Source organism: Tamandua tetradactyla, chromosome 8 (genome assembly GCF_023851605.1).
Source record: "Tamandua tetradactyla isolate mTamTet1 chromosome 8, mTamTet1.pri, whole genome shotgun sequence".
Classification (NCBI taxonomy): domain Eukaryota; kingdom Metazoa; phylum Chordata; class Mammalia; order Pilosa; family Myrmecophagidae; genus Tamandua; species Tamandua tetradactyla.
In genome coordinates, this window is record NC_135334.1 from 9,737,460 (window position 1) to 9,758,458 (window position 20,999).

The window sequence follows — 20,999 nt, forward strand, 5'->3', positions numbered from 1 at the left end:
ATAGTCTACACGGCAGCCCTGGGCACTGCCTTCCTTGCATTCTCCAAGGACCGAGTGAATCTTCACCAAGGGCGCAGATGTTTGCTTCATTTCTACGATACACTAAAATATATTGCACATTTAGGAGTTAATCTTCTCTGATACAAAAATAATGTTTCCCCAGTCTGATCTGATTGCTTACGTTGTGTGAAATGGGTAGGGGGGGGACGAAGGGAGAAGGGCCCAGTGGATGTCAGAGTCTCTGCTTGATTGGTTCTAAAATCAAATAAGCTAAAGAATGTTTCCCTAAAGCCTCATCTCCAGAATTGAAAGGTTTGAGTGCCAAAAGATGATCTAATAAACATCAGATGGTCCCATCCTGAACTCAAAATAGACCCTTTTCTGGTTTATTTTTGTGTGTACCTGGATGAGCTGAGAAACTGAAAACCTCCAAACTCTCTTCAAGAGAGCTACCAGAGAAATTGGCTGGGGACACAAACCAAATCCAAGCTTTTTTTTTTTGGTGGTGGTGGGGTGGCAGAATATTGCCAAAACATTTATATATTCTTTGCACATAGAAATTTATCAACCAATATGGGGTTGATGGTTATTGGTTCAAAATCTGGGACTAACTTGTTCCAAGGCCAGTTGGTCTCTTTTTTTTTTTGCATGGGCAGGCACTGGGAATTGAACCGGGTCTCCAGCATGGCAGGCTAGAATTCTACCTGCTGAGCAACTGTGGCCTGCCCTGGCTGGTCATTTTTGGCCTAAGAATTTTAAGAATTAATTTTTTTTTGGCCCTGTTTTCATTGCCTAGATTTGGGCCAGAGTTCACAAACCTGCAGACAGGGGATTTGAGCTCAATCTTCCTCTTGCCCTTTCACCTTTCCCCTTTCTCTGCCCAGGACAGCAATTACTGCTTCCTTGGGTGCCTGGATCAGATATGGATAAAAGAAGCAAGTGTTCCCTTGGAAAGCAGAGGACAAAGGGAAATGAATATTCTAACTTCTGTTTTCTTCATGCATACTAAAGCAGACCTATCATTGGAAAATCTATAAGATTATTAAATTTAAAGGAAATATTATTAAATTTAAAGGAAATAAAGTTGCAGAATAATAAATATCATATGTGAGTCCACTTAACCTGTATGTATATATAGTCCTCAAATATAATTCAAAATGTTAGGAAAGGTTCACAGTAGAATGTTAACAGTGCTTCTATATGGGGAGTGGATTTGGGACAAAGGTGGATAAAAGAAGATTTTCCTATTTTACTCCCTATATTTTTGTAATATTTAATTTAATTTTTAAAAATGAGACTGTCTTTTTAGTTTTTGATTACATAAGTACTATACGGATTCAATTTTTTTAGGTCTTTTCTTTCTCTTATGTTCTACAAAGGATCAAGTTATTCAAGAAGAGAGCTAAAAACATTGAGATTTCTTCACTTGAAATATATCCTCTGTCATTTTGGGGTGTCAGTGTGCTTCCTGATCATGATTTAAAATAGATGGTAATGAATCATCTCCCTCAGCAAACTTGACTCAGTCAAGTAAAAACGGTTCAAAGGGAATCAAAATTAGGAATTAATCTCCTCCTGCATTACCACGACGTGCGCTTATCCTGTCAGGTTTTATGTCTTACGTTTTGGGAGATGGAACATGAAGTGGAGAATAGAGGGCAATGGTGTTAGGGTCTCTTACTAAACTGGGACTGCTTTCACATTTGAATCCTGTCCTTTTCTATTCCAATGTCTCATCCAAGACCCCTTTGTGAGGCCTCCCTATCCACCCAGCCCACCTAGAGGGCTCTCTTCTCAGAATCCCTGTATTCTTGGCTCACTTTCTTTTCTTTTTGTATGGTGGGGGTCACATTTAATTCTTTTTCCATGTGTGTCTCCCCTTGTTGCAGCACCATTTGCTGAATTTTGTTTGTTGAGTTTTTCATTTGCTTGCTTGAGAAGTGCATGGGCCAGGTCTGGGTCACTTTTACCTTATCTCAAAAGTAGACTGTTGTCCCCTATGTCTCCCTAGACCCTACCCAACTTCTTGTGGACAGAGGGCATATTTTTGTCATCTCTCTTGTGTCATTAGCAGTCTGCATAGAGTGTCTGACACAAATGAGCTTCTCAATAAATATGTGTAGCATGAACACTTGGAGTGAATGAATAAACAGGAAGCTGAATCAGACAATTGATAGCTCTTTTATTTTTATTTTTTTTATCTTCACCTGGATTGGAAGGTAACTGAAGACAAGGCCTGCCTATCCTAAACCTTTTCAGATCCTATCAGGTGCCCTTAGAAAAGTAAGCATTCAACAAATGTTTGTTGATCGATTTCTCCTATTTTAAAGGGTGATACAAAATGTTCACTGAGACTTCTATCTTGATTTTTTTAACTAGCCTACTGACAGTCAAGGGGAAGAGAGATGCATTCCTTCCCTTATCTTATAGGCAAGGCAGAGGAAGCACAGAAAGGTGAGACGCCTTGACAAATGAGAAGAATGGAAATCCACCTCTTGGACATTTCAGGCTGCTCTTTCAGACACTCAAAATCCCAATGTCTTCTTACTATGTAATTTCTTCTCCTTTTCAGAGCACAGGCCAAAGCTCAGTAGAGAGCCCGTTGCTGGGTGATCTCTGGGTTTCAGGTAGTTAAAGTAGAAAATGTCGCTTCATAATTAGAAAGTAATAGCATAATTATTTGAAGGCGCCTTATAATTACATCCCTCATCCCCAAGCTCCCATAGCTGTTTCAGCTGGGATCTCTGGTTCCCTTCCCCTTCCTGCCTTGTACCAGGGCAATGCTTCTGGGCCAATCAGTAAGATGTGTAAGTATTGCAAGAGATGATTGTATCTTAATAAGGGTGAAACACTCCAGTGGATTGTCTCTCAAAAACTCAGAACTCACAGGTTATCATTACTATCCCATGGCAAACTCTACGTCTAGGCATTTTGCCCATGGTATCGGTTAAATGAGATGAGGAGGAGATTGGGAGATCATTGCAGGGCCATTTAATCTAGGAGCCTCTTCCATATGTGCCTCAAAGGGAATCTCTGCTCTTACTAAACTACCCTGAGGCATCTCCTCACTAACACGTGCAATCCTTCCTCACTGCTAACTTCTGATCCCTTGAAAAACAGATTTCCTATTGGTCTAAGTCTTGAAAGGGAAGAAAATATTACCATCTCCCTCCACCACAATAAAACTTCTGCATGTTTCCTTTCTCTCAGGGTGGAACATAGCTCCAAATTGGCAGCCTCTGAATAAGCAACACACCCAAATATAAGACAGATAGTGAAAACAGTCAACTCAGGTGAGAATAGCAAGGGACATTTCAGTCAATACCACACTTTACCCACTTTGAAAAATGGCGGATTGAATAAACACCCCACCTCAAGAGAGGAAGGACCAAGTGAGTCATTAGTGAAAGCAAGAAACTCAGTTTTGCATCACATTCAAGAGATGATTTCACTGTGCCCCTCCTGATCCAGGTGGGTGAGTTGGTTTAGTGTGGAATTTTTATGCCTTTGCTGAAAACTCCAGTTAAGCAATGAATTATTTCAAGTAAATTAAGTGTATCGATCCCCTCCCCTTTCTGACACTTTGCAGATATTGCTCTCAAATCATCCTCCATGCAAGTGTCAGTTTTTGCCACAGACATCTGAAGAGGGGAGAAAATATTCTCTTGAGTTTCTCAGAGAGTCTGATAACTAAACTACCCATGGGGGAGTAGGACTTGGTGGGACTGGGCAATGACATGCCCCTATGCTGAGACTGGCTGGTTGACCTGGGGGGTTAGCACACTCAGCTTGTGAGAACAAGGTCAAGATTTTGCTTCCTATATTTTCTCTCTCTCTTCTCTCTCTCTCTCAGGTATGTGGAATAGAACCAGGTTCTGTTCTATACCCAGGAATAGAAACCGGGTCTTCTGCATGGAAGGCAAGCATTCTAACCCACCCATGTACCCATTCTTCTCCCTATGTGTTTAAACAGTATCAGCCATGGTCATGGGTTGCAGCTTAACCCCAGCCAGTTTCCATATAAACGCAAGCAGATCAGAGAGATCAGGCAACACATGTGGATAAAAACTGAATCCATCACAATTCTGAGAAAACAAGATCACACACTCTAGGAAGGGGAGGCAGCGTGATACTCTATCAGCTGTCGGAGTCAGCCTCTTTCAAGGTGAAAGCATGCATCATATATCAGAGCCTCAACTGGGGCTTGTTTCTCTGATGTTAATTGTTCCTGCCCATCACAATTGTCACACTCATCCTTTCTAAATAATAAACTCTTACTATAATGAGAAAAAGGATCATTCTCTGTCTTATCTAATTGAGCTGTGTTTTTCACCAAAAACTGCCAATAAGACTATTGAACATATTCTAAGGATGAGTGGTCTGAAGATGAGTGATCTGGTCTATATATCTAACAAACGTATGCTATAAATTACTATTTTTATCCACATTAAAGGCCCTTATCATATACTGAAAAACTTATGGATGAAAGTGATCCAGGGAGATGGGAAGAAGTGAGAGGATTGATCGCAGCTATTGACTATGGCTTGGAAATTGTTGCGGCTAGGCAATAACGCATGTAAGTTCTTATAGTTCTCAAATGTTAGCAGGCATTGGAATTTTGGGAAAGTTTGTTAAAATGCAGGTAGTTGGGACCAAAGCCCAGAAATTCTGATTCAGTAGGTCTGGGATGATGCTGAGGATTTGCATTTCTAACAATTTCTCGTGAGATGCTGATGCTGCTGATAGAGGGACCATGCAGTGAGAACACTGCATTACACTGTACTCTCTATTCCTGTATGATTCAAAAAAACTATGAAGTGGGGCCATGCTGGGCTCACACAATGCAAGATGGAAGAGAAGGAGCCTCTGCCTCTGACTCCTCATCATCTCGGATAGACTGCACTGAGAAAGACCTAAAAGGCACACAGTCTGCAGAAAAAGCACTGCACCATCAACTCAGTTCAAATTGAACTGAGTCTGGAAAAAAGTAATGTTGGTTTTCCTCGCTTGCTTTGAACCTATGTCTGTATAATTGTTATGGAGTGTGATAGCTCCTCAGCTGATGTTGGGCTACACAGTTAAGCAATATGAATAAGGAGAGTTTCTAACTGTTCTTTTAATGCAAGAGCTAAAGTTTTGATATACACAGATTGATAACAACACTTGATACATTTGTCTGAGACTTGGGTCGGGTTCAAAATGTGTAGTCAGAAATCGAACCCTTCAGATGTTTCTAGTTCCAAGAAAGAGGTCTAGAATTTCCTAGATCGAGTTGGGTAAAAATATCAGATGAGGAAGAAAGAACATTTTAAGTTTTAAATAGGATAGTAATGGGAAGGATACCAAGACTTTGGCCTAATTTTATTTCATTTAAATATTATTTAGCAAATACCAGGCATTGAGCTATATATTTCTAGAGATGCAAAGATAAATTTCAAGCAATGATCCTGGACCTTGAAGGTCTTACATCTAGTTTGGAAAGTAGATGTGTGTCTTAGTTTTTCAAAGCTGCTAGGACAAATACCACGCAGTGAGTCAGCTTAAACCATGAGAATTTATTGGTTCACTGTTTTGAGGCTACAAGAAATTCGAAATCAAAGTATTGGCAAGGCTTGCTAGCTCCCAAAAATCTGGTGATCCTTGAGGTTCCTTGGCTTTTCCATCACCTGGCAAAGTCCTCTCCTATCTCTTCTAGTTTCCCACTAACTTCTGCCTTCTGGATCCTCCTTGTGGCATTCTCTTCCTATGTCTGAATTTCTTCTGCTTATAAAGGCCTTCAATGACCCAGATTACTGGAGGCCTTATAACAAGAAACAAACCAGAAGCCAGAGTCAGTAAGAAACCAGAAGAATAGGAGAGCACACTACCTTGTAAGGGGAAAACCATGGAACCCAAGGATTGCTGGTCAGCCAGAATGCTACCAACTCCTGGAGAAAGCAATTCTTCTAGCCAACCAAACCATGAGCCACTAAATTCCCATTGTTTAAGTAATCCGTTGGTATTTGTGCTAGTAGTGCAGGAAAACTAAGACAATGCATAAATAAGTAATTATAATATAATTAGCAATTGTATAACAAGATATCACAAGAATGCTATGGAAACTTAGATAAATATACTATTTGTTTTTAATAAAGGGGAGGAAGGATGAGTTCCAGCTGATTCTTAAGCACTTGTTGATTAGTATGAGTAAAGGCGAAAGCAAGCCGGGAAAGGGAAAAAATGTGGAAAAGTAAAAAAAAAAAAAAAAGTAATTTGGAAGGACTAAGGTGTGGGCTTTGAAGGAAGAGGCTGGATGAGACAAGAAAGAGATTTTGGTTTAATACTCCCTATAGATCATGATAAAACACTTGCACTCTTTCTTGGGGACCATCCGCTTTTTTAAGCATGCATAGGGGAATATTATAGAACTGGATTTAAAACAGGCAAATGTGGTAGAACGTTGGAGCAGAGGGTGGAGAAGGTTTTGTTAGTCTGGAGACAAAGCAATGAGTTGAGGATCCTATTCCAACAATTCAGAGACCAGATGTGAAAATCTGGTCTGAGGCTCAGCAGTTCTAAACACCTGGGTAGGAGGCCAATTGCTAGCATGTTAATAGAAAAATGTGCAAATATGTATAAAGATAAATATAAACTTATACAACTTTATAAACAGATAATACTATAAATAGATAATATAGAAATTATATATAAATTTCGTAACTATATTTATACTAAGTCATATTTTAACTTGTATTTATATAACATATATATGTGTGCATGTGTGTGTGGGTACATATATAGAAGGAAGGAAGGGAAGAAGAGAAAAATACTGTATGTATTGAACAGAAAAAAAAGAAAAGAAGAATTTCATCTGGGAAGAAAGCTTGCAAGCTTACAAGGACTTAAGTGAACTGTAGCTATTCACATGGTGGCTATGAAGGTTTGCTAATTTATAACATAGGCTTAGAGTGTATATGTAGAGGAGGGGCAATGAAAAAGAATAATGGAGGAAAAGAATGGATACAGTACAATTTCCAAGGCTTTGAATACCACAAATGAGTTGTATAACTGGAATTTCACTTTGTCTTCCAATATTTTCTACGTAATTAGACTATTCATATACACCAAAAGAGCATACCGCATATTCTAAAATGACACAAGGCTTTCCCCAAGCACTGAAGAGGGATGCTGAAGTTGCTTTGGGTACCACCCCTGCAAAATGGATGAAGACACTGGTCTGTGCACTCAGGCAGTGATGAGGCAAGGCAAGGGGGAAACAGCCGTTTGCTTTCCCAATGCTTCTTATATCTCTTCTTCCCTGTAAATTATACACTCTTCTGGAATTTGCTGAGAGATATGACGCAGCTCCCCTGTGAGTTGAATACCCAGTGCCCTGCATGCATGAGTGTGTCAAGGCTAAACACATCTATTGTTCTTAAACAGCCCTGCCAGAGCATTGTATCCTTGTGTAGAATGATGTTGAAGAGATAAAAATATCTTTCATTTCTATAGCGCTATGCATCTTAAAGTGTGTTCCACATTTCACAAACTATATATAGACTCGATTCATTACCCATCCCCATAAAACACAGTCAGAGCAGTGGCAGGCACATGCCAGATGTTTGACAATGGTTTAATAACAGAATGGAGAAGTTAAATTGGATTCAGAGAACAGAAAATGGGAAGTGGGGCACTAGGTAAAACTTTATTATTCATTCAACAAATGGGTGTTGAAGGCCTCCTATGTACCAGCTCTTGGGTAAGCGCTAGGGACAGAGCTATGCTCTAGAGAGAAGCTGTCCATACCCTCACGAGCTGACAAGGTATCAGGAAAGAGACACAATAAAGCAGACTTTACAGTAAAATAGGATTCATGTTATGATTGAGGCATTGCAAATTGACACAATCATCATTGCCTTCAAAGAAAGTATTTTCCAATTAATCTCACCATGACATAAAATAATACTAATGAAAGACTTGGATCACCAAATCTTAAAGCAGTTACGGTGTGTGAATCGAAGGAAAGCTGTTCTAGAAACCAGAACCCAGGCTGATGTGGGACATGGTTCTGGGGAAAGTAAGGAGAGGAAAGTAAATGGAGAGAAACCAGGATAGAGTGATTATAAAACATTTGGGGGAAAGGTCACGACCCAGGAAAAGAGAGGGGTCCAAGTAGATTTCTTGGTCATCACTTGTTTTCTTGAAGGTGGGGGTTGCCACTCAAAATAATCTACCTTAGCACAGATTGCACCAAATCTCTCCAGACTCAGATGTCGTGGCCTCCAGTAAGTGGATAATATGACGCAGTGGTTGGAAAGGAGCCCAGAGATCAACTGGCTCAAACCAGTCATTTGATTAATGAGGAAGTATAAATGCCCAGGTTTGTTAAGAGGCTATGAACATTAGCAGTGGGCAGCCCAGAGTCTGGGACAAACAGGTCCTCACTCAGGCCTGGTTCTGGGTACTTCAGTGGGACAGACGAGGCCTCCTTTTAAGGGGGCGGTTTCAAAAGCTGTATTCTTGGTTCTTTGGGCCAGTGGAGAGACAGCGCATGTTTGTACTGGTGTTAAAGTCTTGTAGTCCACCTGCATAGATGTGAGCCAGAAATGCGGTTCAGCTAAATGAAAAAGAAATCAGCTAGAAGATTGTGCCTGTCCAGGTCAGCAGGTTGCCTTCCAAGAAGGACCAGTGAGAGCCACTTGGTCTCCAGAAGTATATAGAGTTTTGAGCTCTTATTAATTTGTCTGGGACAGAAGAATCAGAGTATCCTGCAGTCCCACGAAGAGCCTTTTCAAAATGTGTTGACATCCCTAGACAAGGAAGTATTAACCAGAACTGGCAGGATGTATGAAAAAAAATGAAAGGAAATGTGGTTTATAATTTAACTGGGCAACAAATATTACGCAAAGGCATTAAACTATGCTGTTCCAAATGATTCCCAATCTCTTTTAATTGCCCCTTTCTTTGCTCCTGGTAATGACACCTGTGATATGTTCTTAATCTGCATTCCTGTAGGTGTGAACCCATTGTAAAATAAAACCTCCTGAAGATAGCTTTAGTTGAGGTGTGACTCAACTGAATGAGGGAGGGTCTTTATAAACTGGAGCCTTTTATGAGCAGAAGTTCAGAGAGAAAGCTAAGGGGAGGGGGCAGGAGCCTGAAGTCAGGTGGAACCCAGAAGAAAAAAGACACTGCCATGTGGTGGGAAAACCAAGGACTGGAGTGACTGCTGACCAGACAGATGCTACGGGTCCCTGAGGAAGCAAGCTTTCTAGCTGCTGAAACAGCCAGCCAACAGATTCCTTTTGTTAAGTCAATACATTGTATGGTATTGTCACAGCAGCACTGGAAACTAAACGCCTTAAGTACACAGGAAGAGGTGAGAGGGAGCAGGGCCAATCTGACTCATCTCCTGGAAGGGGGAGGGTAGAAACTGGAGTAAAAGTCTGGTGGCCTATGTTTTCATAGCAGTCCTGCAGCTCTCAGTAGGCACGCAGGCCAGGGTGGGCCTAGAAGTATCCGTCTAGGACTTGCAGGAACTCACTTCCTCCAGAGCAAGTTCTGTCCTATTAAAAAACCAATGAGATGCTTTACCATTTTCTTTCGGTGTACGTTGCTTATGTGTAGGTCTCCCCAACTAGAGGTGGTACTTTCCAAGAGCAGGAACTCCTGTATTCATACCACACATCTTTATTAAGTACCCATAACAGGCCTCTGCCCAAACCAAGGGAATACTAAGTACCCCAGACATTGCACTAACAGTGACAAGGAAGGTCGCTGGAGTATAGCGAAGCGTCGGGTCTCATTTTCTGTCTGTGCGCCAGCCTGCTCCTGTCACTCAATGGCAGCACCCCCACACTCCTGCACCGAGACCCAGAACCTCCACCTCAATCTCTTCTTCCTAATCTCAGAAAGCTCTGGGGCACTCTTGCTGCCTGGAGAGCAGGCTTTGGAAGCTGTCGGGTGGAGACTGACCCTTCTATAACTTCTTGGACAGCGAGCAGCAAAATTTGGAGCCAGTCCTCATTCCCGGTGAACTCTGGCCTCGTTGCAGCTCTAAGCGAGGCAGCTCTTGCCTGCCTGATGTGAGGTGTGGAGAGGGGCGGTTCAAAGGGCACAGCACTTGGCACTGATGGCTTGGTGAGGGGGCTGGGGACTGCTGGACTCGCCTCCTGGGCGAAACGCCAGGGAAGAAACGCTGGAGAGGATGCCACCTGCTGGCGAGGGACCCGGGCAAGCTCGTTGGGCGCAGCGGAGACCTGGAGGCTGGCTGAGCAGAAAACTAGAATTCGGACGATTCTTCAAGTTGCTGGATTTCTGCTCTCTTGCCAGGGCCGCCACTTCTACTGTGCCCAGAAACCATTCGCCACGCGCGCCCTGCTCTATTCGCCGAGGTCTCCACCGGGTCGGCGGTCTTCCTTCTCGCTCTCCGCGCAGCGCGCTCCGAGGTCTACGGACTCTCTACTCTCCTCCATCAGGTGGAGCCGTCCTCGCCTCTCCGCCGCCCTCCTCCCTCCTCGCCAGCGAAAGACGAGCCGGCCACCTTGCAGCGCCAGGAGGTTAACCGAGACCCCGGAGGAGGTGAGGCCAAGGACCGGCCTGGGCGGAGATGGTGGGGCCGCCGTCGGGGCTGGCGCCAGAGCCTAGGCGGCTGTGGGTCCTGCAGGTACCGCTTTCGTTCCCTCTGCCCCACGTGGTGGCTGCTGAAGATTGCCGTGGTTTTTCCGGCACTCAGGGTTGAAACGCCTCCTGGTCCTTTTAGAGGCAGTCTGCTCATCACTTAATCCAAGCGTGTTTCCTTTCTACCGGAGACCGGAGGCTGCGGGAGGGAGACGGATGGAAGGGGGTCGGGGTGGGGGACGGAGGATGGGAGGAGGAAGAAGGGGACAGGCCCAATTGGCTGGGGGGGGGGAACTAGGGGGTTATGGGGGTTGTTGAAGCCACTTTTTGGGATCAGCCTCGGGGACCAACAGGACAGTAAAACATGATCTTTCCTATCCCGGACTCCCACTGATCCCCACCTTCTCCTTCCCAGAGTGTAAGTGAGCATGGATGGGTGCATGCCTGTATATGTGCCGGATAATCGTGCGTTGCACAATTCACTAGCCTCATGACCCTGGCTTTGTAATATTTCCCGGGGGTGGGGGTGGGGCTGAATTAAGCAAACTGGGTCCCAGGCCACTCAGGAATTCTCAATCAAAATTAAACAACAGTTTAAAGGATGAGTCTTCAGTCCAATCCAATATTGCTTTGTAAAGTAGGCTCTTCATTCTAATATTATTCTTATTCATTGCAAGGTTTGATTTTCAGATTGACACCCAGACCTTAAATTCTCCCCACGCCCATAGATTTAATGGAAAGCTACTACAAAAGTTATAGCACAATACATTCCGTGTTTTCAGTCTTAATATGTTACTTGGCACATGTTTAGAATTCTTATTCATCTTTTCTGTGTTTCTGCTTTGCCTCTTCTGTTTCATGGCAATTATCTGTTGTAGCCAGTCAGTAAATTAAGTCTACGCTGACACTTTGCTTCTGCGTACCTATTTGTTAAATTTAGCCAATGGGGTGCCCTTTTTGGATCCTCTTAGTTTCTGTGGCTCAGTTTTTCCTGCCCCCCCAACCCCCCAAAGCTTACAAATTTCACTTGGTAAGCTTTTAAGGGGTGCAGTTACGTAAATTAAGGATAGGAAAGCAAACAAAGCAGACACTTACTAATTTGCAGATCTTTGACAGCTGCTACCAGTTGTCAATTCCTACCAACACTCCCTTTTACACATGCCCCTGCTTCTTTCCTTCTTGTTCATAGATACTTTTTTTTTTTTTACATGGGCAGGCACCGGGAATCAAACCCGGGTCCTCGGGCATGGCAGGCAAGCACTCTTACCTGCTGAGCCACCGTGGCCTGCCCGATACTACTTTTTTAAAGTTAACATCCACATGGAACCATGGAGATTGGAATGTGTCTTCCCATCAGCAAAGTCCCCAAAATGTGTAATACAGATAGAGGAAAGGCTAAGAGTTTCCCCAAAGATCTCCCCAAGTTCCAGTGACTGAAGAAAGCAATGATTGACTTTATAATTGATTAGTACACATCGAAGCAGCATCTTTAATCTTCCTCTCTCTCATTGCTCCTCTACCTTCCCTTAGCACATTCTGTATAATGCTACATTTTCATGTGTTGTTTTGTAACCATCCCTGTAGTTTGTATCTTATATATGTACTCTGCCTCCTCACTAAATTACTGGCTCCTAAAGGCATGGTCTCTGCCTTCAATTTCATCACCCCCAGTGCTCTGCTTATACCAGGCATGCCTAAATGTTTATCAAGTAAATAGACCTAGATAAATCCACTTTGATATCCTGGGGAAAACATGGTGTTTGATTTGAACGTGGATTTCATGACAGGTAAAAGACCTGAAGGTTCTCAGGAGGAAGTTCTCTGTGACCTTGGCCTCTCCTTCTCAATAAAATTCACAGCACCACTTGGAGAAAAGACCACCCTGCCTTGTTAGAAGAGAGGCTCCAAATTGCAAGACTGGCTGCTCCCCAGTCCTCGTTAAGAAATGCCCAAACCAAAATAATAATAATAAATGGGTAGGTGTCACAAACCCGCTTGCTTTCCCCCTAGTTGCTGCATTTTGTTATGGAGTATAGCAAAGCAAACTAAAGTCAAACGTTGGGGTTTTATACCCTACCCCCACCCCCACTAGGAAAGTCTCAGAAATGCGTGCTTGCTTATCTCTTCTCCAACTCTGAGACTCGAAGTGCACACACCGGCCAAGTCCTTTTCAGTGAAAGAAGCACAGCTCTCCTTCCCTCTTCCTTTTTCCTTTTCAGTCCAGTATCCAGTCCCTCCACCAAAGGCCCAGCATACATATTTTAATGCATATCCGTGCATCTAGTCATCTTTAACTTCACTCCGGCTAAACTACATTGCATTGAATAGACAAAAAGTCCGCTTCCTGCTAAAGATGCTTTTTGGTCAATAACGGTGACAAAAGCCGAATTTCCCCGTATTTAGGAAAAAGAAAGAACCCAGCCTCCCCCTCCCCGATACACACCCACAATTTTGCATAAATTTCCTTTTTTCCATGTGTTTCCTCTTTAATGATGACCTGTTTCCCCTCCTCTCCCCCGCCCCAGCCTCGGTGAAAGGAGCCCTTCTGTCACTCAGCCGCTCGCGCCCTCGCTCGCTCGCTCGCTCACTGTGGGAGGAGCCCCGCCGGAGGAAGCTGTGTGCTGGGATGCCGCGGAGCCGGGGCATGGACCTGCCACGAGCCGAGACATCGCTGACGATCCCGGCTTCCCGGGGCGACTAAAAATTAAAATAAAAATTAAAAAAAAAAAAAAAAAGGCAACTGGTCTCGGCTGGCTGCTGCTTTCCAGCGGCAAGCGAGCAAGGCCACCGCGGAGGGACCGCCGGACCGACAGACAAACAGATGGTCGGCGCGAACCGGAGGGGACCGGCGACAGAGGCTGAGCAGAGCGAGTCGCGGAGGAAAAGAAACTAACTGCACACCCAAGTTGCCCCGCCGACTCGCCTGGCTTCGCTGAGGAATGAAACCTTTCCAGCTCGATCTGCTCTTCGTCTGCTTCTTCCTTTTCAGTCAAGGTAGGACCCGTGCGCGGCTGGAGTTGCCAAGAAAGTCGGCTGGGTTGTCAGGACGCGGGAGGCAGCGGGCAGGAATGTGGGCAGGCTTCCGAAACTCGGACTGATGGATGCGTCTCTCTCCTTGCCCGGCCGAGATGCACTGGGCATGGCTTCTTTTCCTTTGAAAATGCAACAAAATGGTACTGTTTATTTTCCTTTGGAAGGAAGGAGGTGGGGTGGGGGGGAAGTGGCTTTCTCCTAGCACTTGTCAACACCCAGCTTAAACTCAGCAATGCAAATGAGTTCTTTATGCTCCCAGTATGGTAATTAGATAGTATTTATGTGCGTATGCCACTCTGAACTTCTGGGCACCTCTTCATATTCAAACCCAGATTGGGGGCGGGCAGGGAACGGGAGCTTTGTTTCGGTGGATATTTCAGCCCCTGTCAGGTCTGACTTGTATTCCAAAACCCAGCCTGTGCAGTTGCACGGGAGCGGAAGGGATGGCAATTACCGAATGTGCTGTTGGGGTAATTTGCAGTGTTGGGAAAAGATTGTAAAGAGTTGCATTGAATTCCATCCAGTTCTCTGAATGAGGCAGAATTTTGAGTCCTACTCAGCACTGGATTCAGTGGTTAAAATGCAGTTTCGCCCCTGGTGCTGATTGTTTCCTTTCTGCAGCCTGGCGGGAGCAAGGAAGCTAGCGGAATCTCCAAAAAGAACTTTGCCACCTCTCAGCTCCCTGCTACTGGGAACCTTGGGGCTGGGGGTGGTGGAGGGAGAAAGCAGAGGGAAATTGGGGAGAGGGATGTAAGTGCCTATTAAGTCAAAGGCATCAAAGTCACCTGTGGAGTTGGATTTGAAGGGAATAAATAAGCAGGTTTCTTCCCACTCTTTTGGAATGCCAATATCGTCAGTGCCATCTGAGGCAGCATTTGTGCCAGCCAGCACATCTCTTAGAAGGACAGCACTCTTGCAGAAAAAAAAAAAAAAAAAAAAAACACACAACCGAGCATGTCCATCTGTTGATTAAATGAAGGGTAAAAGTTTTCGAGAAAGCAGAGTCCCGGCATGGGTGGCTGGCTTTGCAAGCAAACGGCGTGCCTCCCTTTCTCCCCTGCCTAGGGAGAAACCAAATGTAAGCAAAATCCCATGTCTTCTTCTTGGGTGCTCATGTTGACTGCAGATTTTCTCCTTATCAGTGCTGTTCAAACTTTGTTTATGATCATCCTGGTTGAACCTAAGAGCCCCTCTCCCCCATATGAGGATGTGTGTACCCGTGCCTATGTATGATTGTAGGGTGCACACACACTCACACACCATTCATATGATTGTGTGTGCATTTTACCAAGGCTCCCTATAGCAGTAGGAAGATAAATTGCCTTCCCGAGAGTTTTCAGGCTGAATGAATAACAACTATCTCAGAACACTGCTATAGCGACAGGTTCGGTTATATTACCACACTGTGAAGTTACCCTCTTGCTTGGAGGCATACGTGCTTGCTTAGGGGCACACTTGTACATGTACATAGTGGCTCCCACTCGTCTTTGCCTCTTACCAGTTCACTTAGGAAGTTGCATGCACAATCCTGGAAAGTAGGAAGGCACGGTCTTCTGGCCACCCATACCACTCCCCATGTTTACGTGGGGCCTGGTGTGTTTTTTAATTAGCTTGGTGTGTTTTTAGAAGCTTGCTCTGTGATTCTTCTCTTGATTGGCATAAGAGGCTTATAGGTGTCTAAGTGCCTCCTCGCCCGTCTGTCTGAATCATCATAATGTACGTCGTCGTCTTTGCTTATTCATTTCTCAATACGGAGCTATTTTTTGACTGCCCCGTATGAGCCTCTAAATGCTTACCTATGTGGTGAAATGCTCTGTTTCATCTACCTTCAGCCCCGAGGGCAACAGAAGGGAACCACTGCACCATATGATTCAGAGTTCCCTGATATTCCTGAGTGCTCTGAGCTTGACCAGGACTGCTCACTGCCCCTATGGTAGATGCAGAGTCCAGGGGACTCCAAACAGGTCTAAAGAAAGGTTGTGAGGCCAAAAGTGACCTAGACAGAGTCCCCGACCTTGCTGGACATTGAACCAACAACATTGGCCATGGGAGTTCAGGGTCAAGGGCGATGGTATTTTATGAGCGTCATTGCTGGATGACATAGGTATCTTTTGACTTGATCTATGGACATTTAAGGTGGATTTTGTGTTGAGTATTGTGACTCCCCGGGAAAATTCTCTTTTACCCTCTACACTTGCGTGCTTAGCTTGTATACTGAAACTACCCCTAGATTTGCCAAGTTACTGGACAGGTCCTCTCTACTTTCAACTGGTCACAAGAGGATGAGCCCACATGGCCTCAGATAGCACCACTTTGACCCCCCTGATTCTAGACTGAGGTTCACTCTCACCTGGTATCCTCCCCCAACACCCGAGACAGCTCTCTGACCCTTGTCTCCCATACTCTGTTCCTTCTTGAATGCTCTTCCATGAAAATATCCCAGGAAACACATGCACACACACTCAAAGTTCCTTTTAGGGCCTTATCTAGCACCCAGGTAATAAATCCATCTGCTTCCGGACCCCATCACACGGTGAGAAGCTATATGTCACTTTGGGCCTTTAGGGCTCACAATTCTCCTGCTTCCTGCTCCGGGTTGTCTGTCTTAATTCCCAGGCAGAGGGAGGTACACCAGACAGTGCCCCAAAGACTTTAATAGAAAAGAAAAAATTAAGCAAACTCTTAAATTCCATTTCAATCATCCTTTCTCCCCTAATTTGTTGAGCATTTATTCACCCTGATCCTTTAGAGAGCAGAAATTATGGCACGATGGACATCAGTAATGTGCTGTATCACTGTTCTTTTTAAAAGTTTGAGCTTTTAATGTAGCTTGGGATCAAATATTTATTTATCTTTATGAAGGCAGCAGTGGAAAGGCTAAATGGCATTCCTACGTTTGCATCCCTGCCAACGTCCCTGGGCCTAGCTCCCAGCAAGGAAATGGAGAGCTGCCAGGGTATGCTGTGTTTGTGGGTTTCTCTCTTGCTGGGGATGCCTCTTCCCTCAGCTGTCAGGACCGTGGTGCTTTGTGTGGAGAGGAATAATGTCACCGCACAATTTGCCTCCTGCAGAGAAGAGGCATGGTCTGCCTTTGGGTGACAAATAATCGATTCTCTTGTCATCCATAAACTTCGGACTTGCTATACTTTCTCCCTTTGGCATTCCAGTTTGCCCATGACTGCTTTCTTCTGTGCCCTCCTTAATCTTCAAGCCTCATCCTTTCTAACCTACATATTCCCATCCTAAGTAGATTTGAAGGCATTAAATCCTAGCTGGACTGCAGACACCCTGTTTCCTATCAGATCTCAAGTTCAGAGACCGTTTGGGGAATGTGCAGTGGTACAAACTTAGTGCCTTCTACTTCGGTGCTCTCTCCTTCACTCTCTAACATTTTGCTCTGGTGTGCCCAGAGCGTTGTGTCCAGCTGAAGAACTTTGTGGTTCTAAAGGTTCTAATTCTGATGAACTTAGAACGTTATGCTCTGACCATGTTGGGATGGTTGTGGCAAGAGGAGGAGCTTGCCTTGACCTATTAGTGAAATCTCTGTGGTGAGGATTAATCAGATATCATCTCCTTATTGGGATGAATCCAAGCGACCTGCTTGCCCTCCCGAGTTGCCGGCAGGAAACACCAAAAGAGGCTAAATGGTGTCTCCTAGAGTGACAGAGGCTTATGGGGAAGTGAAACTCCAAGGGAAGCGACGTGCATAGAGCAGACACATAGGAAAGCAGTGGGTGAATAGAGAGAGACGGCTGGGTGGAGAGAGACATGAGGGTGGCAGGGAGCATGGAAAGGGGGGAGCACCTGCAGGAGGCTTGAGTGTGCCAGGAACTCCCTTGGGAGGAGATAGGAGGAGGCGTCAGAAGATAGGATGAGCATATCGGAGGCAGCTGAAAGTAGGGGGTCCAGACTGAGCAGGCATTGGAAAAGGAAACTGGGAGTGAACAGCAACTTGGGGAACATTTATTCTTGCCAAAAAAAGTGTCATATAACAAAAGAGAAAACAAGTAGTCTATGAGGTTCTCCCCTCCATAGCACCCCAGGTGGGATGACATCTTTTCTAGAGGAAGAAAAATCACTTTTTTTGTTGTTTTTTGTCCTGGAAGGTCAATGTATAGCTGCCAAAGGATGTGGGGCCACTTCATTAACAAATATTTTGGGTCTGGGGAACATGTTTTTTGGTTGAGGGTGTGTTGAGTGCCTGGCACACAGCAGGGAGTTTTCGGTTGCCAGCCAGATTTACTGAAGATGGAAAAGAAACTTCGTGGGGGGAGATGGGAGTGTGGGGTGGGGTCAACGCCTTCGCATGGTACTTAGAGGATACCATGGACCCCCTCTTGGGCATTCAATGGAGATTCTCCCTTCAAACGTGGCAGCCACAAGCAGGCATGATACCAAAGAGCAGCCCTTCCTGGTGTGCGCCTGTGTTGGGAGAAGTCAGGGCCAGCAGGAGATGGGGTGGAGCAGGGGATTAGGGCTGGAGATGCAATTTTGCTTTTTGTTCAGCCCAGTGGGGGTGACTTAGACAGCATTATATTGCAGACCCAAAAAAGCACATGAATAATCCCGAGCGGATTCAAGAGATTTCAATAGCAAAATAATAACAATACTAATGATACCTTTGATTTGCCGAGTACTTTCTTTCCAAGGAGATAAAAAGATAAACTGTTTTGGAAACATGAACGAGAAAAAGAAAATTGCCCGTGATGGAGGGGTGGGGAGGAGGGCCAAAGACCTTCATTTTAGGGTTCTGATGGAAAGGGGGAGGCTGGGCCGAGGTATTGTTTTGGGGCTACAGTCCTAATCCTTGTAAAATGTTGAGATGGCATAGAACTGAAAACATCCAGGTGAAAAACTAGTGGAAGGGTTTGTAATTGGGGTCGATCAAGAAGCAGAGAAGTGCTGAACCTGTCCTGTGAAAGGACCTGGGAATGGGTATATTCAAATGAAGTATATTCTAATTCAGCAGTGGAGATAGGCAGTTCGATTTGGAGCATGCTGGCATCCCCACTTGTACTCTCATCACTTCAGCTATCCTGTCTGTAATGGAGCAGTCAGAACCCGAGACACCCCAGCATTCCCAGAGCAGGGCTTGGCCAGAGCTAGGGCTGTAGGGGTCACCTGCGCCCTCGAATTTCAGATCCCATCACTGCTATCCACTAGAGTGTGAGGAGTAGAACTAACAAACATTCAGTACCCATGTTGTCACAGCTTCTTCCTGTATCCCAATGAGACTGGGATTTTGTTTCCATTTGGGGGAATGACGCAGAGAATTCATTGCATCTAGACATAGTTCTATTCTGCATCTCACTGCACATCTTTTTCCTTTCCTGGGGCCAAATCCAGAATTTACCCCATTAGCTGTGTTCATCAAGTAAAACTATAGATATTGGTGCATCGTTGGAATACTATTCTCACATTCACACCGGGGTGCTATTCCTTGCTCTTTGCCAAAGTTTTGTTCTCAAGGCTTCAGCCTTACTCCTTCTCTACGAACCTACACTAGTGCCATAGAGTAAGGATGACAGGAGAGCCATGGACCTTTGCCACATAGTCTCTCATTCCACCTTCAACATGAACTTTCATTAACTTTCTGCTTATATCCCACAGAAGGAGCTAGAGATCAGACATTATCCTTTTTTTTCCCTCTTCTCCTGGTGATAGGACTTGAGTATTCTGGCTGTATACTTCTAGAAGTCAGTAAATATCAATATTGGATAAGTGTTTCCTTTATATCGCTGCAATTTGGTCTAAGCTGCTTGGAAACAAATGTCTTCTGTGCACATACAGTGTTTCCATGAGTACACAGTCAACACCAAGATGAGTATTAAATAAATGCCAGCATTCCCTAAGTACATGTGGTAACAAGTTAAAGTCGTTGAAATAGTAGCCAGCAGAAGTGAATCCTGCTTCTTGCAGTTATTCTGTTGCGACTCTGACTTTGGCATGGAGACTGGGAGGTGGACAGTCATCCATCTTCTTTCTGGAAATAAAGGCAATAGAAGTAGACACTTCCAGGCCTGCCAGGAGCCAGGGGAGATTTTTTTCCCTGGTAATATAGAAGCATTACCCCCAAGCACTCTCCAAACGTCCTCCCACCCCTAACTCCACTCCGCACACTCCCACACACACGCACCACTCATGGCTAAAACATACTGATGTCCAGACTTAGTACAAATCAGCCATCTTCCTCCAACAGAAGTGGAGCTTTCACCCTAACCCTCAGCTTCATGTCCTGATCGGCAAAGGGAAGCAGATTTACTTGAGGCCATTTTCTGGTGGATGACTGAAATTAAACAGCAATTGTAAGCAGCTGTCGGTGTTAAAAAGGATGTGTGCATATCAGACTGGATTATCTCGATGGACTGCTTCCTTGGCCTATATCCACTGGACAGTTTTTGCGATGGGCTGTCTTTAAGTACACATCCTTTCCAGCATATGCCCAGAAGTCATAAATTTGAAATCTGAAAATTAACCTGATGTTGGAAATACAGCAATGATCAGCAGACCTCACTCTCACCCACCCACACGTTTTCCCCAGGGGCGCCGTGTGGCCTGGTGTCCAGGGACCTTAATTGATTCCTCCCCCCTTCGCAGTCACACGGCATTTGTTGAAACTGCAGCCCAGCGCTGTTCACTAGGCCAGCCCTCCAGTGGGCCTACTATGTGAGGCACTTCTGATGCACAGCTGACTGAGACCATTTTCCTGCCTCAGGAGAGCTCTCAGTCTGGCCAGGAGCAGACTCTCCAGCTAACGGGTATGATGTGATGGGCTCAAAGCAGTCTTCTGCTCAAGGGCAGCAGAAAAGGGTTCCCGGAGGAGGTGACATCGGTGCTTCACTTCAAACACGCTAAGAGTCCTCCTGGCGAAGCAGGAAAAGAGTATTCCAGGCTGTATCTAGAGTATGTGCAAAAGCAAAGAAGCAGAACAGAAAGGTGAAATGTTCAGAAGCATCGGGTGTCTGTGAAGTGGGAGAGGAGCCAGGTAGAAAGGAAGGGAAGCGTTGGCTTGTGAATGATTGTGAATGCCATGCTAAATATTTTGAGAGTGGATTGACATGATGAGGTCTACATTTTAGAAACATTGTTAATAGCTTAAGACTCTGTAGCCTTCTTGCTATTATGCATTCCATGGACATAAAAAGGGGGGGGAATCAATACTTTATTTATTCCTCTTGGTATTCCCAGTGTTTCACATGGGGCTAAAAAATATATAGCATTGAATGGAAATATACCAGCTCTTTCCAGCTCACCTTCCTTTATTGCTGATGTATGAATGTGAGGGACAAGTGAGCAAGAGGATAATTATGGGGAAACTCACCTTAAGGGTTGTTCCTACATTCTAGAGGGGAGGCAGAGAAAAAGAG

The 20,999-nt window shown here is 44.7% G+C and overlaps 1 protein-coding gene across 2 annotated transcripts in view; it reads left to right on the forward strand.

Annotated features, from left to right (window-relative positions):
* The first annotated feature begins 13,214 nt into the window (after positions 1 to 13,214).
* KIRREL3 (kirre like nephrin family adhesion molecule 3) overlaps positions 13,215 to 20,999 on the forward strand; it is a 575,038-nt gene continuing 567,253 nt past the window's right edge. For both annotated transcript variants that reach the window (XM_077112476.1, XM_077112477.1), the window contains exon 1: positions 13,215 to 13,593. In XM_077112476.1, coding sequence (XP_076968591.1) covers positions 13,539 to 13,593 — 55 coding nt within the window. In that variant the 5' untranslated portion in view covers positions 13,215 to 13,538. The remainder of the gene's footprint in view (positions 13,594 to 20,999) is intronic.